Source organism: Labrus mixtus, chromosome 4, assembly GCF_963584025.1.
Source record: "Labrus mixtus chromosome 4, fLabMix1.1, whole genome shotgun sequence".
Classification (NCBI taxonomy): domain Eukaryota; kingdom Metazoa; phylum Chordata; class Actinopteri; order Labriformes; family Labridae; genus Labrus; species Labrus mixtus.
In genome coordinates, this window is record NC_083615.1 from 23,183,133 (window position 1) to 23,199,872 (window position 16,740).

The following is a 16,740-nucleotide window of genomic DNA, read 5'->3' on the forward strand; positions in this document are numbered from 1 at the left end:
GTTACACTAAAGTCAGCTACGCTTATCGCGCTGCACTGGGCCACGCTGACCACGTCATGGTCCATCTGATTCCTTCATACAAGCAGAAATGAAAGCTCTGTAAGCCTGTTGTGAGGACATCAAAGCAGTGGACCAGTCAGGCCGTGGAAGAATTAAATGATGTTGGACTGTTCCTACATTGTAGTATACCATTTCCTCATACACTCCCAGGGACCGCCCAGTCAGAACCTGTGCCAATGAGAGCAAGCAACAACAATGCCCTCCTCCTTCACAGTGAGGGAAAAACATTTTCATCAGTGCCCTCCTCCTTCACAGTGAGGGAAAAAACATTTTCATCAGTTTGAGCAGGAGAAATGGATGACAGTCAGGATGTTTTCGAATGTCCGATCTGTTTTGAATTAATGCAGGATCCAGTGACGACCACTTGTGGACACAGTTACTGTATGAAATGCATCAATGCCTTCTGGGATATAAATAACAATGGAGGATACAGCTGCCCTCAGTGTAGGCAAAGTTTCACAGAGAGGCCTCTGCTGAAGAGGAACACACTCCTGGCTGTCCTGTTGGAGGAAAAAAGGAAAAACAACAGTCAAAGAGCTGCTGCTGAAGCTGGAGACACCTATGCTGAATCTGGGGATGTTGCATGTGATGCCTGCACAGGGAGAAAAAGAAAAGCCTCCATGTTTTGTCTTGTGTGTTTGGCTTCTTACTGTGAGACTCATCTGAAGCCTCACTTTGAAGTACCACCATTAAAAAAACACAAACTGATTCAAGCCTCTGCCAGGATCCAAGAAAGCATCTGTGAGCACCACAACAAACTTCTGGAGATTTACTGCCGCACTGATCAGCAGTTTATTTGTCTGCAGTGTGTGGTGGGTGAGCACAAAGGTCATGACACAGTGACAGTCGCAGCAGAAAAGTGTGAAATGCAGGTATTTCAGATCAGCTAAATACTGAAGGTGTTATTTGCCAGTCTTTTTAATGTCACTTAAGTTATGAAGAACTCCTGCTTTTGTGTTTCAACAGAGACAACTTGACTGGACTAAACAGGAAATAGCAGACCGATTGCTGTATTTGGAAGGGAAAAAGGTGGAGCTGATGCAGGCTGCAGATTCTGTAAGAGTGAGTCATTACTTTCATAAGACAACTTCTTTCTCCTTTTTGCATATTTTGTGTACTATGCTCTTTCTAAAATGTTTATACCAGATAATAAGAAAATAAAATGTTTGGGTAAACTGCTGTTTAGTCTTACTGAAGAAGGTTTTGTTCTGTGTGTGAGTCAACTATTGGGAAACAATAGTTTGTCAGCAGAATCATTTCCATGCTATGTGTATTCCAGAGACAGTTAATCTAGGGCGCGGTCACACTGGCAATCCGTACCGTGCCTTAACACGCTTCACTGCTAATGTCCAGTTCATTTGACCAGTGGGACTGCTTAACTACGGTATGACAACATTGCCAGTCTGACCGCACTCTTAGCTTTAGGGCGCGGTCACACTGGCCATCTGTACCGTGCCGTGCTCAAGCACGATTGGCCCCCTGCTGCGCCATTCCCACGCTGGCCCAAGACCGTATGGCTGCATCCTGGCGCTCTCTCGTTTGTGTGCTCTCGCCTGGATGCCTGAATCTGAGCCCCCTGAGCTTCTAATTTTCAACATAAAGCCATAAAGTTCCGGAAATAAAAATATCTGTAGTGTACATGTGATATTTTACAAACATACTAGGTGTTTATATACGACGGAGGATTAGGGCCATGTTAAAAATGTATTCTTTTTTTAAATTTTGAGATTAAACTCGTAAATTTACGAGAATAAAGTCGCAAATTTACGACTTTAATCTCCTAAATTTACAACTTTAATCTCAAAATAAAACATTTAAAAATTAGTGTGGCCCTAATCCTGCGTCGTACTTATACATTCAAGCCATTCATGGCCAGTGTGACCTCTTGAACCACAGAAAACCTTCAGTCTCCAAGAAAGAGAATGATGTAGTGTTCATGAAAAGAGTGACTTTATAAGATTATTTCTAATTTTTTGTCCTCCTGTTCAACTAAAGCAATAACCAGCAGCCTGTTAGCTTGGGTTAACCAGAGGAACAAAGTTTTACTAAGGGTCATTTTCCTCCATCAGTAGTTTGTCCTTTACAGCACTGAGATAAAGGGTTAGATATAAGATCAGCGCTTGAAGATTCTGTCTGAATATGTGTTTGCATGCTTGCATGTTTACCTTTGGGACAACTTGCTTCTCAAGCACCCACATGGCTTTATTAAATGTCATACCTGTTTGGGTAGAATAGCTGTTGTTGTTGGTGGTGTGCATCGGGCTTCTCACTCATTTCTCATCAGCATGTAGTTGTCATATTTTTCACCATGTTTAAGAAAGGCAACACCATCTCACCTGTGGAAGAAGAGGCTGTGGGCTCGACACAGAACATACTGTAGGGACAGAAGCATTCAATCTTGTTGCAAATTGTTACTCACTACAACCCCTAGCGAGCAGGATGTGTAACTAAGATTAGCAGTACACAGCATAACATCAAGTGCTTCAGAGATTAGACAGATAGATAGATAGATAGATAGATAGATAGTTTTTTTCCAGGGACTAAATAGAAGGGTCCAGACCACTCAATTAGAAAGAGATGATTTTCAAGAAGTGAGAATTCTTTTGAAAAAAATAATTTTCTTGTCACAAGTTGAGCTCAACCGGTCATGGCTGAACATAATATTCTCGTTTCCTACAAGGACGCTGCTTGGCAGGGGTTTGGTGACTTTCAGCGACGGTGTGAAGAACACATTCGTTTTGTGCAGATCAAGTGCTTTGAGATGAGAGAAAAAGCTGAAGACGCAGAGAAATCTGGAGTTGACCAAACCAATGGTCATCTCGGGGAACTTCAGCAAGAAGAGTTTGAGCTGAGGAAGAGAGGGGATAATCTGGACCAGCTTTCATTGAAAGAGGACCAGCCTATCCAGTTTGTTAAGGTGATGACATGTTCAAAGCGTATACCATTGTTACTTACAGTTTGATTTTTTTTGCAGTTAATTTTGAAAACGTTGCATAATAACTCATATAGTGTATTTGTTTGCCTTGCAGGGTTTGAAGGCTCTGGGTGACATCCCTGCATTCACAGACTCGCATAAAAAATTTGACACATTGACAGAGTTTGTCAAGGAACAGAGAGATAACGTGAAAAATATTTTCGAGAACGCAAAGAATGACATTTTCAGCCATTTTGAAAAAAATGAATGTGAGTTGGACCTTTTTTTCTTAATTTCTTAATAATTGAATTTCTTAATTAATGTGGTCTTTTCAGTATCCCTCCTGTTAGTGAGAAGGGACATTTTCATCAGTTGTTGCATTTCTCCCTGCAGTCGTCAAGTTGGAGCTGGATCCAAACACAGTAGCTGCATGTCTTTGCTTGTCTGACACAAACGACGAGATATCCTGGGGATGCCATGACCAGGCTCACCCTGATCACCCTGACAGATTCACCTACCATTACCAGGCTCTGTGCAAGAACGCCCTCAGTGGGAGCCACTACTGGGAGGTGGAGTGGGATGGTGGCTTTGTGGACTTGGCCGTGTCGTACAAAGGCATCGAAAGAAAGGGCTCAGGGAAATATTCCTGTTTTGGCCATAACAAATTTTCCTGGAAATTAACCTGCTCTTCATCTGGGTGTGTGTTTTGGCACGATAGTCTTCACAAAGGCCAAATTCCTCCGGCTCTCTGCCGAAAAGTGGGTGTTCATCTTGACTACGAAGCTGGGACACTGGCCTTCTACAGTGTTTCTGATAGGTTCACACTGCTGCACAAGATCCAGACCACCTTCAGTGAACCTCTCTATCCCGGGTTCTCTGTTGATTTGGGCTCAACACTCAAAATATGCCACCTTTAACCAGTCTGTTTTAGAAAACTGAGCTGCAGAAAAGGCTGTAGTTTTATGATTCAGGGATAGAAGGAACCACAATAGTGAATAATAATCACAATGTTAATTTTGTACATTTGTGAATGCCTGAGAGTTAAAAGAGATAAATAGCCTACTGTTACTTACAGATATATATGGTTCATTTTTGATTGTAATGATTATTGTTATGTGTCCTTTATGTCTGCATATGTTGCCAGGTTGGTTATGTTGAATCCACCTAGTTATGTGATGTTGGTTTGCTAGGAAATAAAATGAAGAAATGTTGTGAGTTTTAGCCTCATTTGTTTTGGGGTCTCAGGGTTGTCGTCAATTTTGTTTTTCTTATTTATCGAGTATCATTTGATGGAGTCTATAGATTTGAACCAAGAATTGATGGGTTGACTGTAGATTATTTAGAATGAATAAATTAAGGAGGGTATTGTGATTAATATGGTTGTTTAAAAGTGATATGAATATGCTTATCCAGAGGTAATTATGTAATGTTTTAAGCCATTGTTTAAATTGAGTTTGAACAGCTCTGGCAGCCTGTTGGAAATGTTTATCTCTAAGTATGTGATTTGACCATAAGCAATAAACCAGAGCAATAAAGGATAAGTGTATGGGATGCAGACAAGTTATGATCAAGAAAAATGGTAGATTTTGATCAGTTTGTAGAGTAATCTGAGTTCTGGAGAATCATATATGGTAAGATGGTTTCTTTGAATGATGAAGGGCTTCTTATGTATAAAAATACGTCATCTGCATAAAGACTAATATTGTAATTTGTGGTTCATGTTTGAATTCCTTTGTTACCTTTTTCTCTAACATGTTGCTTAAATGGTCAGAAAACATTGTGTGAACTTTTTTCATTCCATATTTGTTTTCAGGACTACCCCATGTAGTCACTATGGCTGTGTTTATTATGTCTTTTGGATGGTGTGACAGCCCTATGGCCTGTTTGATTGTGCCTTCTCTTCTCTTGTTGCAGGTACATCTAATTAGGAGGCTGTTTAACCAGCCTGACTGAGAGCACCTGGGCCCAATGCTCCCAGTTAGCTGCAATTGTAGTCTGCTCACAGAGACTTTCTGCATGTTCAGTGTTTTGTTACTTCATCTTCCTTTTTCCATTCAATACACGCACAATACTTTTCATCCACCCACTCGCTCACACTACTGAAATCAACATCTCATTTTTTTGTGCAATTTATGTTTTTTGTAAATTATTCAGTCTAATTAAGTGTTATTTTGGGACTTTCCCCTTTTTTGTTGCCATGACCTTTTGAGCTGGTCACTACAAATTGGGGTTTCATACAAGATGTCAAAGAATCAGTCATGCAAAATTAGTTTGATAAAGCTTGATTTAGTCCAATAAATACTTGTGCTTTCCAAATTATATGTGTTTATAAGATTTACTGTGCTTTTAATATTTTCTGTTATGCCTTAGAGTAAGGAATATATTTGTGTAAAAATTGCAAATAACATAATGATTGTATCAACAACAAACACATATACACAAGTACATTTAAAGTACTTTATTTAACAGTTCAGCCCACAAATGAATGTAACAGGTTTTCACATAGTAACATGCAGCGCCAGCACCACTTACAGGACATCTTCATAATCAAGACACTAATAAAACAGTTAAAATTGTTTAACCACACAGATCAAATAATAGATTCAATAGATGCGTGTGTGTAAGAGTGCTCCACAGTGTCGTAGAACCGCAGACAGGCCTTGTAACGTAGCAGCTTCTCAGTCAGAGGGCTGATTGTGAGAGCCTTACCCTGCACACTCAGGTCTATGTACCTGGACAACATCAGGATAACAAGAAAACACAAGTATTTAATTAAACAATGTTTAGAGACACAAACCTGCTGAAATTAGTCTGTTTGCACCACAAAAAGTTTATATATGAGCCATAACATGACATCTTATAGGCTAGGCAGTTTGAAATCATACTGTACCTGTAAGACATGTTCCAAAACACAACAGTATTTATAGCCATGAGTGTAGCAAGGAGGAAGAAGAACCTCTCCAGATTACCATCATGCAGTGTGTTTGGGTAGAAGTTACCTGAAATTAATTACCATTAGCGACTTGTGCTAAGCTTCATTATGATTTCATTTAAATTGCAATTTCTTAAATTATCTTAAAAAATAATGAAATACAGATCTTTTAATTATTTCACCTCCAGAGAGAGCGTGTGCCAGCTGAATGATGAAAGCCCCGAGGAAACAGCCACCTCCATAGGACAGAGTGAGGAAGTGCAGGGAGATCCCTCTGATGTGATTAGGGGTCAGCTGGAAAGAGATGAGGGAACCTGTGAGAAAGGCAGAAACAGCAGACATCTGTGATTTTCTCTCCCCAGTCAGGTTGTTTTAAAGATTTTGGGCAGGATGTGCCATGTAAGACCAGCATCAAATTTAGTAATGAAGGCCTAGAGTCAGTCACTCACATGCAGGGGTGACGAGAGCCTCTGCCAGACCGAGTAGGATGTACTGAGGAGCCAGCTGGAAACACGGCATGGACGACACTTGCAGGACTTTCCCCAACAGAGTCTGTTCCACCAGGGGGTAGGACTTCCTCTGCAACTCGGACAAACCTGCCACCAGGACAGACAGAGTGGCACACACATGGCCCAGAGCTGGAAGTGGAGGATGGACAGGGAGGGGTGATGAAAGACAGGGCTGAAGAACATTTATAGGAGAAAAGGGGGAGGATGACAGACGCAGAAAGGCAAAGGGGCATAGGAGGATTTAAGTGAAGGTGAAGGTGGTATCTTGCAGGGGATGTGTGCATAGACATACTTACTGATGACTTTCGCTGGTGCCATAGGAGTTTTACCCATGGAGAGGTACAAGGTGGTCACACATTCGATCAGTGGGGCTAAGAGCAGCAGAGGCACAATGCTGATAACATTCATGGCACCAATGGGCAACAGAAGGTCACTCAGATGAAGGTTTGAATTCATGGTCTGTATGTAGTAACTTGAGGGAATCTATAGGAAACATGTTGTTAGCATGGGCATGATCCTTTTCAATGGTTTATGATGAAGACTTGTTATATCTACATTCTGTGACCTGCCTGTGTGATGCAGGCTCTGTACAGCAGCTGAAGGCCATACAGAGGGAAGAGCTTGGCCAGGACTTTGACATTCTCCACATGTGTTTCACTGTATCGGCCACCATTGTTCTCCTTGGCCCGATCCAGCCAGGAAGCAACATCTCCACTCAGGTGGCGATAATAGAGGCAGCACATCTTTAGAGAATTAAAAAAAACTCCCAGTGTGGTTAACAACGATCCACCTATGACGGACACAAAAAGGACAGAAGGAATTCTTTATCAATCAATTTTTATTTATATAGCGTCAACTCATAACAAGTGTTATCTCGAGACACTTTACAAAAAGCAGGTGAAAGACCTTACTCTTTGTCTGTTTATTTAGGTTTATGCACAGTGCATTTTACAACCATATTTGAATATCTGTTTAACTTGTCTCACATTGTATCTATGTTACCTTTCTTGGGTTTATAGGTGAGTCTGTTCCTCATCATATGTATGGCGATCAGAGCCAGCAGCACAGATGTAAAGGGGATAAGGAAGCCCAGATTTTTGCCCACAGATTGCTGGATGTAAGCAATGCCCAGAAAAACTACTGTAGAATTCAGGTTGACCAACCAGTAAAACCTGAACATAAATAAAAAATATAAGTTTAGAATTCAGCTGCAGATTTAAAGTCATTTAGATGGAAAATCGCACATTTTGAACTAAAGTCCCAAACTGTGGACCAGACTAAAATATTTCAACATCTATTTGATGGATTGTCATGATTTTGGAGGAGAGGGAACGTTTAAGGTTGCCACACCAACTGACCAGTTAAAGAAAGACAGGAGCTGATGCTGGTTGTAGCTCTGCAGGCTGTAGGCTCCCATTGGACAGAGGATGGCTCGGATGCCACCGATGCCCAGAGCGGCAGCCAGGAGGCCGGTGTAGAACAAGATCTGCTGCTCTCGAGGCTCCAACTGATGTGTCATGTGATGAGTGTCGATGTAGAAATCCTCAAACGGGAAAGCCACCACAGGCAGCATGGCTGTGCCTGGGAAAAATGGTGACAGAGAAAGGTCATGGCCTGTGGCTGATCCTTGACTAAGCAGTTAAATCAAATTTCATGTAAAAAAAATGAGCTCACAAATGCAGTTATAAGATTCATATACTGATTTAAACAGCTGAACTCCAGGATTTGGCTTTGAAAGAATAAGAAAAACACTGGTGGAATGTTTTTTACACATTATATATTATAATTTATATTCTAAACCTTAAACCATCAAACATACCAGCCTGAATCATTGTTTCTTACCAAAAAAATGAAGAAAAGCACACAGATAGAGCACTTTAGTCCTTCCCAAACAGGTTTCTGCAAACCAGCCGACCAGCACAGGGGTTAGGGTACTGGCTCCTATAAAGCACAGGTTGACTGTTGCAGCCAGGTAGTTATCATAGCCCAGCTTCACTGTGCAGAAGAGAATCATGTTGCATACTATCCCAAAGAAAGTGAACCTCTCAAACAGCTCCACAAGCAGGACACATATGATGACCTGAAGCTTCTTGCGAGACTTCGTCTGTGATCCCTGGTCTGGACGTGGGGTCTGAGACAGTCGGCGTAGTTTTCCTCTGCCCTCTGGCAATCTCTGAAAGTCCTCTGTCACCATGACACTGGACCAGCTGCCTGGCTGTGTGGCTGACTGGATGCAACCAGTACTGGACCACACTGAGCTCTGACTCCTGCTCTTTCAGAATTAGAGCATCAGAGGCCAGAGCTGGAATCCCTCACTTTGGTGTAACTTTGCAGACACGTAGATTCAGACACACCTTCTTATTTCCTGCACGTGCTGCCGACTGACCGTCCTCCTGAGTCATGATTTTACTCAGAACTGCGGAGGCTTCACAGGGACCTGTTACATCATGCAAAATTATATCCAACAGGAGTGACCAATGGGAGCACTTTAGAGAGCATCCAGGAATATTTCTATTATAACCAACAAGATAAAGACATGTGGCTGTTGTTTGTTCATTGGGGATTCATACAGAGAAGTGGCACTTAAAGCTCCTGTGAGAATACATTTTTTTACTGGTTATGAAACTGATTGAAATTTTACCAAACAAGACATCTTTTTTTAGGAGATTTACCAGAATTATTTTATTTTATTTCAACAGAGGAAAACTGAAACAATTCCTTAGGATTATTGTTTTTTTTTTTTTTTTAACTTATTAATTGATTTCATTTTTCCTCTTTTTATCAATTAAATAAAGGAAAAAAAGTTTTAAATGTTGTTAAAATGTGTTTATTTCCTCCATCCTTTCTTTATTACATCAGCAACACTCCATTTAATCTCCAGATTATAAACTTCACTTTAGTAAATGTAAATCATATAAATGTGTCTTCTCTGTGCTTGTGGACATTTGACACTGTTCATTCCTGTTCATAAATTTAAGAACTACCCCAAAAGCCCTGTGTGCCTGGGCTTTGTTTCTGAACGTTTAACTGAACTGTTGTTACAGGGTATTAATTTATGCAAATACACTTTTTAAAAATGTGGTTGAAATTATCTTCATTTGAAAAAATTCAAATTAAAAATTCAAATTCTCACAATGTTGCCTATATGGGAGCATTACCATTTAAAACATAAAGCAAAACAAGAAGTGATTTAGTTCATTCATCCATCCACTATCTTCCTTGTATCCAGGGCTGGGTCATGGTGTCAGCAGGCTGAGCAAGTGTCCCCAGGTGTCCCTCTCCCCAGCAACGTTTTCCAGCTCCTCCTGAGGGATCCCAAGGTGTTCCCAGCCCAGAAGGGATGTATATCCCTCCAGTGAGCTCTTGGTCTACACCTGGGTCTCCTCCCAGTTGGACGTGCCCCGAAGACCTCCAAAGGGAGGCAACCATGAGGCATGCTAATCAGATGCCGAACTACTGGCTCCTTTATATGCGAAGGAGCAGTGTCTCTATTTCAAGCTACCTCCGGCTCCTCACCATCTCTTATTAAGAACTGAGCCACTTTTCAGAGGAAACTCATTTCAGAGGCTTGTAGGCTATATGCCATCTCATTTTTATTTAAAGATGTTTTTGGGGCTTTTTTAACATTTCTTTTAGAGATAGGACAGTGGATAGAGTCAGAAACCAGGGAGATAGAGAGTGGAGAAAGACATGCGGGAAAGGAGAAACAGGTTGGATTCGAACCCGGGCTCGAGGAATTTAGCCTCTGTACACCCGATAGTTAGAGCACATCCTCAAGTCCCCCTTTTAAAAAATGGGCCAGTCCTCAACGCGACACTGAAGAGGTGTCAGCCAAGATAGCCCAACAATGTCCAGAGCCCCAATGTCCCCCGGGATGCACAAGAATTATTCCTCCGCCAAAAGTTCCCAGTTTACCCACACTATACGTTTAGGTTTACCAGGTCTGTCCAGCAGCCTCACCCCTCCACCTGATCCAACTCACAATCAGATGGTGATCAGTTGACAGCTCTGCTCCTCTCTTCACCATAGTGTCCAATACATACAGCTGCAGATCTGATATCTGATGACATGAAAAGTTGATCCACAATCTTTGGCCTAGGGTGTTCAGGTACCCCTCAGTTGGGGGCTTGTGAGTACCACCACACCTGCTCGGTGCCTCTCACCTTGGGCAACTACAGAAATGGAGAGAGTCCAGCCCCTTTCCAGGAGATTGATTCCAGAACCAGTAATTTGGTTAAAGTGAGCCAAACTAAATTGAGTTGTCAGCGCTCAACCTCCCACACCAGCTCTGGTTTCTTCCCCACCAGAGAGGTGACATTCCACATGCCCAGAACCAGTTCATGTCAATGGGGATCAGCACGCCATTGCCGCAAGGTCTGCACCGCACCGACCCCCATGCCCATCGCTGCAGGTGGTGGGTCCAGAAGTGATTTAGTGCTTTGGGTAATTACAAACAGTCTGAAAATGCCACATCTGTTTGTGAAAGCAGCTCCGTGGAGGAAGAGCTGCTGCTGGTAATTAGATTGATCATGTTAAGAGTGTGTGAGATGTGTTGCAGGTTAACTTCAGTGGGGTCAGAGCTGCCTGATGCCTGAACTGCCTGTTAGTAAGGAGTAATTGTATTATTTGTGCACAGCCCAGGCAAGCACTGAACAGAAGAACACTTTGTTAAAGAGCACTTCAGACAAAAAGTGTTTGCAGTAAAAAAAAAAAAGCCTATAAAATGTAATTCACATTTCTTTCTCAGTAAGGTTTTATGTGACAAAACCCCACCAGTAAAAAAAACCTCTGGAGATTGTACAGGTAGGTAACGTCTGACACCTCTAAATAAGATAAGCAGAGTGAAGATGTTGAGCCAAAGCCTGTAGCGTTGTATAATAATCTAGTATGGAGAGGAAATAGTTGTCTTGCTAATAAAATGTTACAAAATTGTTTTTCACTGGGTTTAATTATTTTGAAGATTAGCAAGAGTATCTTTCATCAAAAAGTCAATGACAGCATTCTTTATCTGCAGTGAGATTATTATAAAAACAAAGGGATTCAAGATTTTTGAGATTATACCTCAAATGTCCTTAAACAACAAAGTTAGAGATGCTCCTAATCAGGTGTCAAGTCATTAAGAGATTGAATATCTTAATATGAAGAAAACAATTCAATCATCCCAACATGTACAATGTAACATTTTAAAAACATGGCTACTGAATGTATAAAGAAAATGGAATAATGTTTTATGTAATGCTGTCAGTTGAGTGTTTTTTTTAAAAACAAAAGTATGGTTAAAGCAAGTTAACAGAGTGTAAATATTTGTATATATATTTATATTTTTTAATTTTTTTCACATTGTGTTGTATCTTATGTTGTCTTTAGTGTTGCTGTAATAACTACTTGTAAATGACACTTACAGGAATTGTTGTTTTCATGTAGATCTACAGTCAGAGCTGCATGCTGGTGCAGTAGTTTTAGGTCCTGACTTATTTTACAAACACCCCTCAATTTTGATACACAAAGTTCAAGCTGAAGTAAATGTAAACCAGACAATACTCAGACTTCTTCATGCACATCAAGTATGGGCAAATCAAAACCTGACATGTTTGTTATGTAATAACAATGTACTTACAGCATAAACTGAACTGAATTTTAGGGTCATAAATATGTTCCAGTGTGATTTATTGTGAGTAATTAACACACAAAACAGTCACATATAAATAGAAAATATAGATACACGGTTTCTATGTACAACATAAAGCTCATATAGGAATAATTGGTTTTCACGTGAGTGTCAACTTCTAGAAAACTGGTTCAGTTCTTTGTATAACAGTCCTGCTAATCTGAATTAATGCACAAACTACTGCCTCGAACCCATCATTAAGGACAAGTGATGTCTGTGTATACATACCCTGCAGCAGATTTCTTCAATGAAACAGACTGTGCTCTTGTGCCAGGATCACAGCAAGTCAGACACATAAAAATACATGGTTACAAGGTACATTACATTTCCCTTTGAAAGATGTGAACACCAGACTTTTCATCATAAAATAAATGCAACGAAAGCAGCCAACAGATGGAGCTACTACACACAAACATGGAGAACAGCAGCATGTTTGGTTCACAATCAAAAGTTCACTTTGCTCTACACGGGCAACTGTTCAAGGATTCACATTCTTATTACATGATACAAATAAATGAACAATCAGTCTGATAGGATTTTCTACTAATATTATAGTAGATACTGGTGGACAAGGTAAGAATGAGGACACAAAAAATAAATTCAAACAGTGAATAAAACAAGTTCTTATTATTACACCGGGTTTATATCCCTTTCAATGTCACAGGAGCGATGGAGGGCAGTCACTTTAAACCTCACTGAAAAATGTCTGCCAGCCTCCACCGCTAAAGGTAACTGAAGACAAAATGCTGTCCTTTAAAGATAATCTGAGATCTTTGATATTTTCACATAAAACATAACTTATTCACAGCATCAACCCCAGAGGAGAGCTAATGATCCATGAGATGACACCTTGGTTTTTGAGGATCTGTAAACACTTTTCAGTCCAACTCTGGACTCTCTGCGTTCAATCCGTCCCCATCTGCGTCTGAGTTTTCTTCCTTCTTCTCCAGGTCAAAGTTCTACAAGAGAAGAGCAACAAATTACAAATATGTTTTCATAAAAAAACAAAAAAAAAAACATTGAGACAAATAATGAGTTTTATGACTCCATCCACATAACTAAAAAAGTGAATGAGTGAACATAGGACATTTTTTTGGAAAAACAAAACAGGTTTTTAATGGATTTCTTGAGGGGAAGTATAGAGAACACAAACATGTTTAACCCCTGCATTTAAATACTTAAGTCAGGATTTGTATCTACTACAGACTCAAAAGAAAGCACATTAGTGTTTCCACTGTGTGGTTTTCAGAGCTGGTACCTCTAACTCTTGCAACACTTCATCCATGAAGTCGCTGGGGTTTTGCTTGTAGTCCACCGCTCTATTGATCATCTCTCTGAACATCTGTTTCGAGAGTTAGAGTCAGAATTATCAACAAAGGGGCATTTGAAGTTATCTGAACAATTTGTGAAGGTATACTAAATAATACAATATAAAAAGAGGACTGTTTATGCAACTTTGATTATAGGTTAAGCATGAATATCTTGGAATAATGCACAAACTATAAAACTGCTAATACATCTGAAACACAGAAAAATTAACATATGCAGGACTAAAGTAAAATTAGAAATGATAACAATCAAAAGACAAACCTTAACTACATTAGTCCCATCAGCTGCTGATACAAAGTAAAAAGCAAGTCCTTGCTTCTTCCCAAAGTTAAAACTTCTCTGTGTCACCTTCAAATCAGCTGCAGATAAATAAATATATATAAACAGGTTCACATCAGGAATTCAGGAGGCATTTTGTTAGTTGAACAACTAATCAAAAGATTGGTGTAAAACATGCTGCAACATTCACATTTAAAACGACCATATGAACTACATTTTCATATACAGCACCATCAATTTTGTTTGCGACGACACAACAGGGTATCTCTGGTCTGTACTCTCTCAGCTCCTTATACCAAGTGGCCAAATTCTTATAAGTGATCTTCCTTTGAACATCAAAGACCTATGAGAAGGAAGACAGGTTTACTTCAGTGACAGTTTGAAACATCTACAATTCACCTGGTGCATTCAATTAGTCCCTGTTGTCTTGTCTGTGAGGTAATAATGGTCTAAAGGAACAAGCCATATGTACAGGAGAGTTTAGCTTAAACAGAATATAAAGTCAAATGTCACAAAGGAAAGGCGAGCGAGAAACAAAAATACATTAAAAAACATATGGATGTTTGGGAAAATGCTATGGAATGTTTTGTTTTAGAAATGTGTCTGAATAATCTTTTCTTGACTTTTAAAAACAACTTTAAAGTCATTTTTGTTTATGTGTTTAACTCCCTGTAAGATCCTGGCAGGCTCAGTAATTGCTCATAGGCTCAGAGTCTTACCATGATGCATGCATGTGCTTTGTGGTAGTATGATGGATGCATGCTCTGAAATCTCTCCTGACCAGCTGTGTCCCAGAAATCTGTCGATCAGTAACAAGAACCATCATGATGCTTTATGCTTAAAAGACTGAATTCAATTATTTTCAGTGGTCAATGATAGAACACCAAAAGCAATCACACACGCATAATACATACCAACCGACACTGTTTTGTTTCCTACAGTGGCTGTGTGTTTGTACAGAGTTAACGCATAGGTCGACAACTGCTGGGGACGACTGTGGAAAGTGTTAAAGATGAAAACCGGAAAGGAAAAATTCCTTGATTTGTTGGCAGGCAAAAAACCTCACCTTATACACCATGCTCATATGAGAATAACGTCCAAATAGCTTTTTCAACATTTAATATCTCCGGCTGATCAGAAGAAATTAACTTTTATGTGGAAATTACAATTAAATTTTTTTAATTTAAGGTTACATGTTCTAAAGATTTTTTTACACGCATTAAATATACTAATAAAGGCATTACTTGATTTACAGATATCTTCAATTTGACCACAAATACCAGCTATATTTTTATATCAACACATCAATTGAAACAAATCAATAAAGGATTGTGACTAATGGAAATGTCACTTTCAATAAGAATGTGCCACGACATATCATCAACCTCTTGTTTGATATATCACATAAAATACACAATTCAGCTAGAAGAACACATTTTTATACTGAAAATGAAGTTCCAATTACTGATAAAATAGTCTACTAAAGACAAAAATTAATTTAACTATATGCAATTGTATTGCAGCAACATTAATTTCCCCCCTTGGCTGTAGGAGTACTACTATTTACTTACAATTCAATGATACAATTGTTACAATTCACTTAGCAGACGCTTTTATTGTTTATTTTTATGCAAGAAATAAGAGAGGGATTAAGCCGTTGTGTGAGTTGACCATTAACAATGAACACAGTTTAAGTGCTGGTATGATTTACAGAATGAAAGATTTGTCATGTTTCTTTCTAAAGCTGCTAAAGGATACTATTCATCCATGAGAAACCTCTCCATCAACCTGTGAGAGAGAAAGAGACAGGGAGATAAAAAATAAAATGTATGTTATACACTACAACCTCATTAAACTGAAAATGACCCATCACTACTCACTTAGACTTCCCCACTGCGCTGTCTCCCAGGCAGATGATCTTCACTTGTTCTTCTGCATCGTACTTCATCTGGTCCAACTCAGGGATGCTGCCACCTTCACCAGCCATGATTATTCTGTTACTTTAGATTGCTTTGGCCCGTTTTATGGTATTAGCCAACACGTGTATATTTGAATGTAACTTAATAAAGCAGTGGGAAGGTCTCAATGAGCCCCGAGAAGAGAAACACTCAAAGAGCTCTTATCCGAGGTTAGAACAAACGTTAGCTAGCTTGCCTTTGGTTAGCTCGTCATGTCACACATTTCACCTCATTCGTCGGGTTTTCACATTAATAAAATAGGAGCCTGCTAAGACGAGAACAGCAGACTGAAGACCGTGTATTAAACGCGTCTTTATAAAGTATTATTTGGGTATTTTACCTTCAACACTGAACCACCAGCTAGCTCACAGTCGGCTAGCACCGCTTACTAAATTACCCTTGATGCTGATTATTAACCAAACAAACGAACCCAAATGTCAATAACCGCCTTGTGTGTGTACGTTTTGTCTATTAAAATAAATTGTCAATTGCTTTTCTGCCCTCTTCGACGTCCATGTATTAAAAGTTTGTAGATGGAGCATGATGCCCCCGACGGGTTTCGTTTCTACGCAACGGGGACGCCTGAAGGACCTCACCTCGTCATGGCTCTTTGCTGTCCGTTCAAAAGCCTGTACAAAAATAATTAATAAATAACCTGCTCACAAAACTAGACCAAAAAATAGGAATATATTTTATTTAAACAATCAAAATAAATATACTGTCACATTTTAATGTGACAGTATATTGATTTAATCACAATCTGATTAAAAGTGGCCTACATAAATTAAATTAAAATCAATTCAACAGCTGATTAAATTGTATTTTAAAATGAAATATTCTTTCACATTTAAATAAAATGGTAGCAACAGAAAGGCCCAGCGGTTGCTGTGTAAATATATTTAAAAGTCATTTAGGAGTTTCTATTCAGTTTTAAGATAAATGAAATCAGTTAAGGATGTGTCCCAATGTATTTAGGGTTATCATTTCTTCAAATGGCAGTGAATATTTTTTATCTGCAAGACGAAATCATTAATTTAATGAAGCATATTAAATAAATGCAATCATATCCCCCGAGTATTTTCTGCAAAGAA

The 16,740-nt window shown here is 39.4% G+C and overlaps 3 protein-coding genes across 3 annotated transcripts; 1 reads left to right on the forward strand and 2 right to left on the reverse strand.

Annotated features, from left to right (window-relative positions):
* The first annotated feature begins 321 nt into the window (after positions 1 to 321).
* On the forward strand, positions 322 to 5,064 carry LOC132973183 (E3 ubiquitin-protein ligase TRIM47-like). The gene is made up of 5 exons (XM_061036479.1): positions 322 to 932; positions 1,027 to 1,122; positions 2,741 to 2,977; positions 3,090 to 3,243; positions 3,368 to 5,064. Exons 1-5 carry the CDS (start codon positions 354 to 356, stop codon positions 3,889 to 3,891), a joined length of 1,590 nt encoding a protein of 529 aa, XP_060892462.1. The 5' UTR covers positions 322 to 353; the 3' UTR covers positions 3,892 to 5,064.
* Positions 5,065 to 5,435: 371 nt separating this feature from the next.
* slc15a5 (solute carrier family 15 member 5) lies at positions 5,436 to 8,661 on the reverse strand. Its single transcript, XM_061037158.1, has 9 exons — positions 8,258 to 8,661; positions 7,774 to 7,996; positions 7,418 to 7,587; positions 6,985 to 7,205; positions 6,712 to 6,898; positions 6,356 to 6,544; positions 6,089 to 6,220; positions 5,865 to 5,973; positions 5,436 to 5,706 (listed from the first exon to the last, which is right to left on the reverse strand). The coding sequence occupies exons 1-9, from the start codon at positions 8,607 to 8,609 to the stop codon at positions 5,565 to 5,567; spliced, it is 1,725 nt and encodes a 574-aa protein (XP_060893141.1). The 5' UTR covers positions 8,610 to 8,661; the 3' UTR covers positions 5,436 to 5,564.
* A 3,385-nt stretch (positions 8,662 to 12,046) lies between these two features.
* rabl2 (RAB, member of RAS oncogene family-like 2) lies at positions 12,047 to 16,235 on the reverse strand. The gene is made up of 8 exons (XM_061036526.1): positions 15,572 to 16,235; positions 15,450 to 15,479; positions 14,606 to 14,685; positions 14,411 to 14,490; positions 13,923 to 14,034; positions 13,674 to 13,771; positions 13,342 to 13,425; positions 12,047 to 13,042 (listed from the first exon to the last, which is right to left on the reverse strand). Exons 1-8 carry the CDS (start codon positions 15,676 to 15,678, stop codon positions 12,962 to 12,964), a joined length of 672 nt encoding a protein of 223 aa, XP_060892509.1. The 5' UTR covers positions 15,679 to 16,235; the 3' UTR covers positions 12,047 to 12,961.
* Between the last annotated feature and the right edge of the window lie 505 nt (positions 16,236 to 16,740).

Excerpts from the sequence above, each read along its gene's own strand:
- LOC132973183 (XM_061036479.1), top strand. The coding sequence starts at position 354 with ATGGATGACAGTCAGGATGTTTTCGAATGTCCGATCTGTTTTGAATTA. Across the intron at positions 1,123-2,740 it reads AGGCTGCAGATTCTGTAAGA|GACGCTGCTTGGCAGGGGTT; the intron begins GTGAGTCATTAC and ends GTTTCCTACAAG. Across the intron at positions 3,244-3,367 it reads CCATTTTGAAAAAAATGAAT|TCGTCAAGTTGGAGCTGGAT; the intron begins GTGAGTTGGACC and ends TTCTCCCTGCAG.
- rabl2 (XM_061036526.1), bottom strand. The coding sequence starts at position 15,678 with ATGGCTGGTGAAGGTGGCAGCATCCCTGAGTTGGACCAGATGAAGTAC. Across the intron at positions 15,480-15,571 it reads AGCGCAGTGGGGAAGTCTAA|GTTGATGGAGAGGTTTCTCA; the intron begins GTGAGTAGTGAT and ends TCTCTCTCACAG. Across the intron at positions 14,035-14,410 it reads AAGCACATGCATGCATCATG|GTCTTTGATGTTCAAAGGAA; the intron begins GTAAGACTCTGA and ends TCCTTCTCATAG.
- slc15a5 (XM_061037158.1), bottom strand. The coding sequence starts at position 8,609 with ATGGTGACAGAGGACTTTCAGAGATTGCCAGAGGGCAGAGGAAAACTA. Across the intron at positions 6,221-6,355 it reads GGCTCTCGTCACCCCTGCAT|GTTCCCTCATCTCTTTCCAG; the intron begins GTGAGTGACTGA and ends CCTTTCTCACAG. Across the intron at positions 5,974-6,088 it reads GGCACACGCTCTCTCTGGAG|GTAACTTCTACCCAAACACA; the intron begins GTGAAATAATTA and ends AATTAATTTCAG.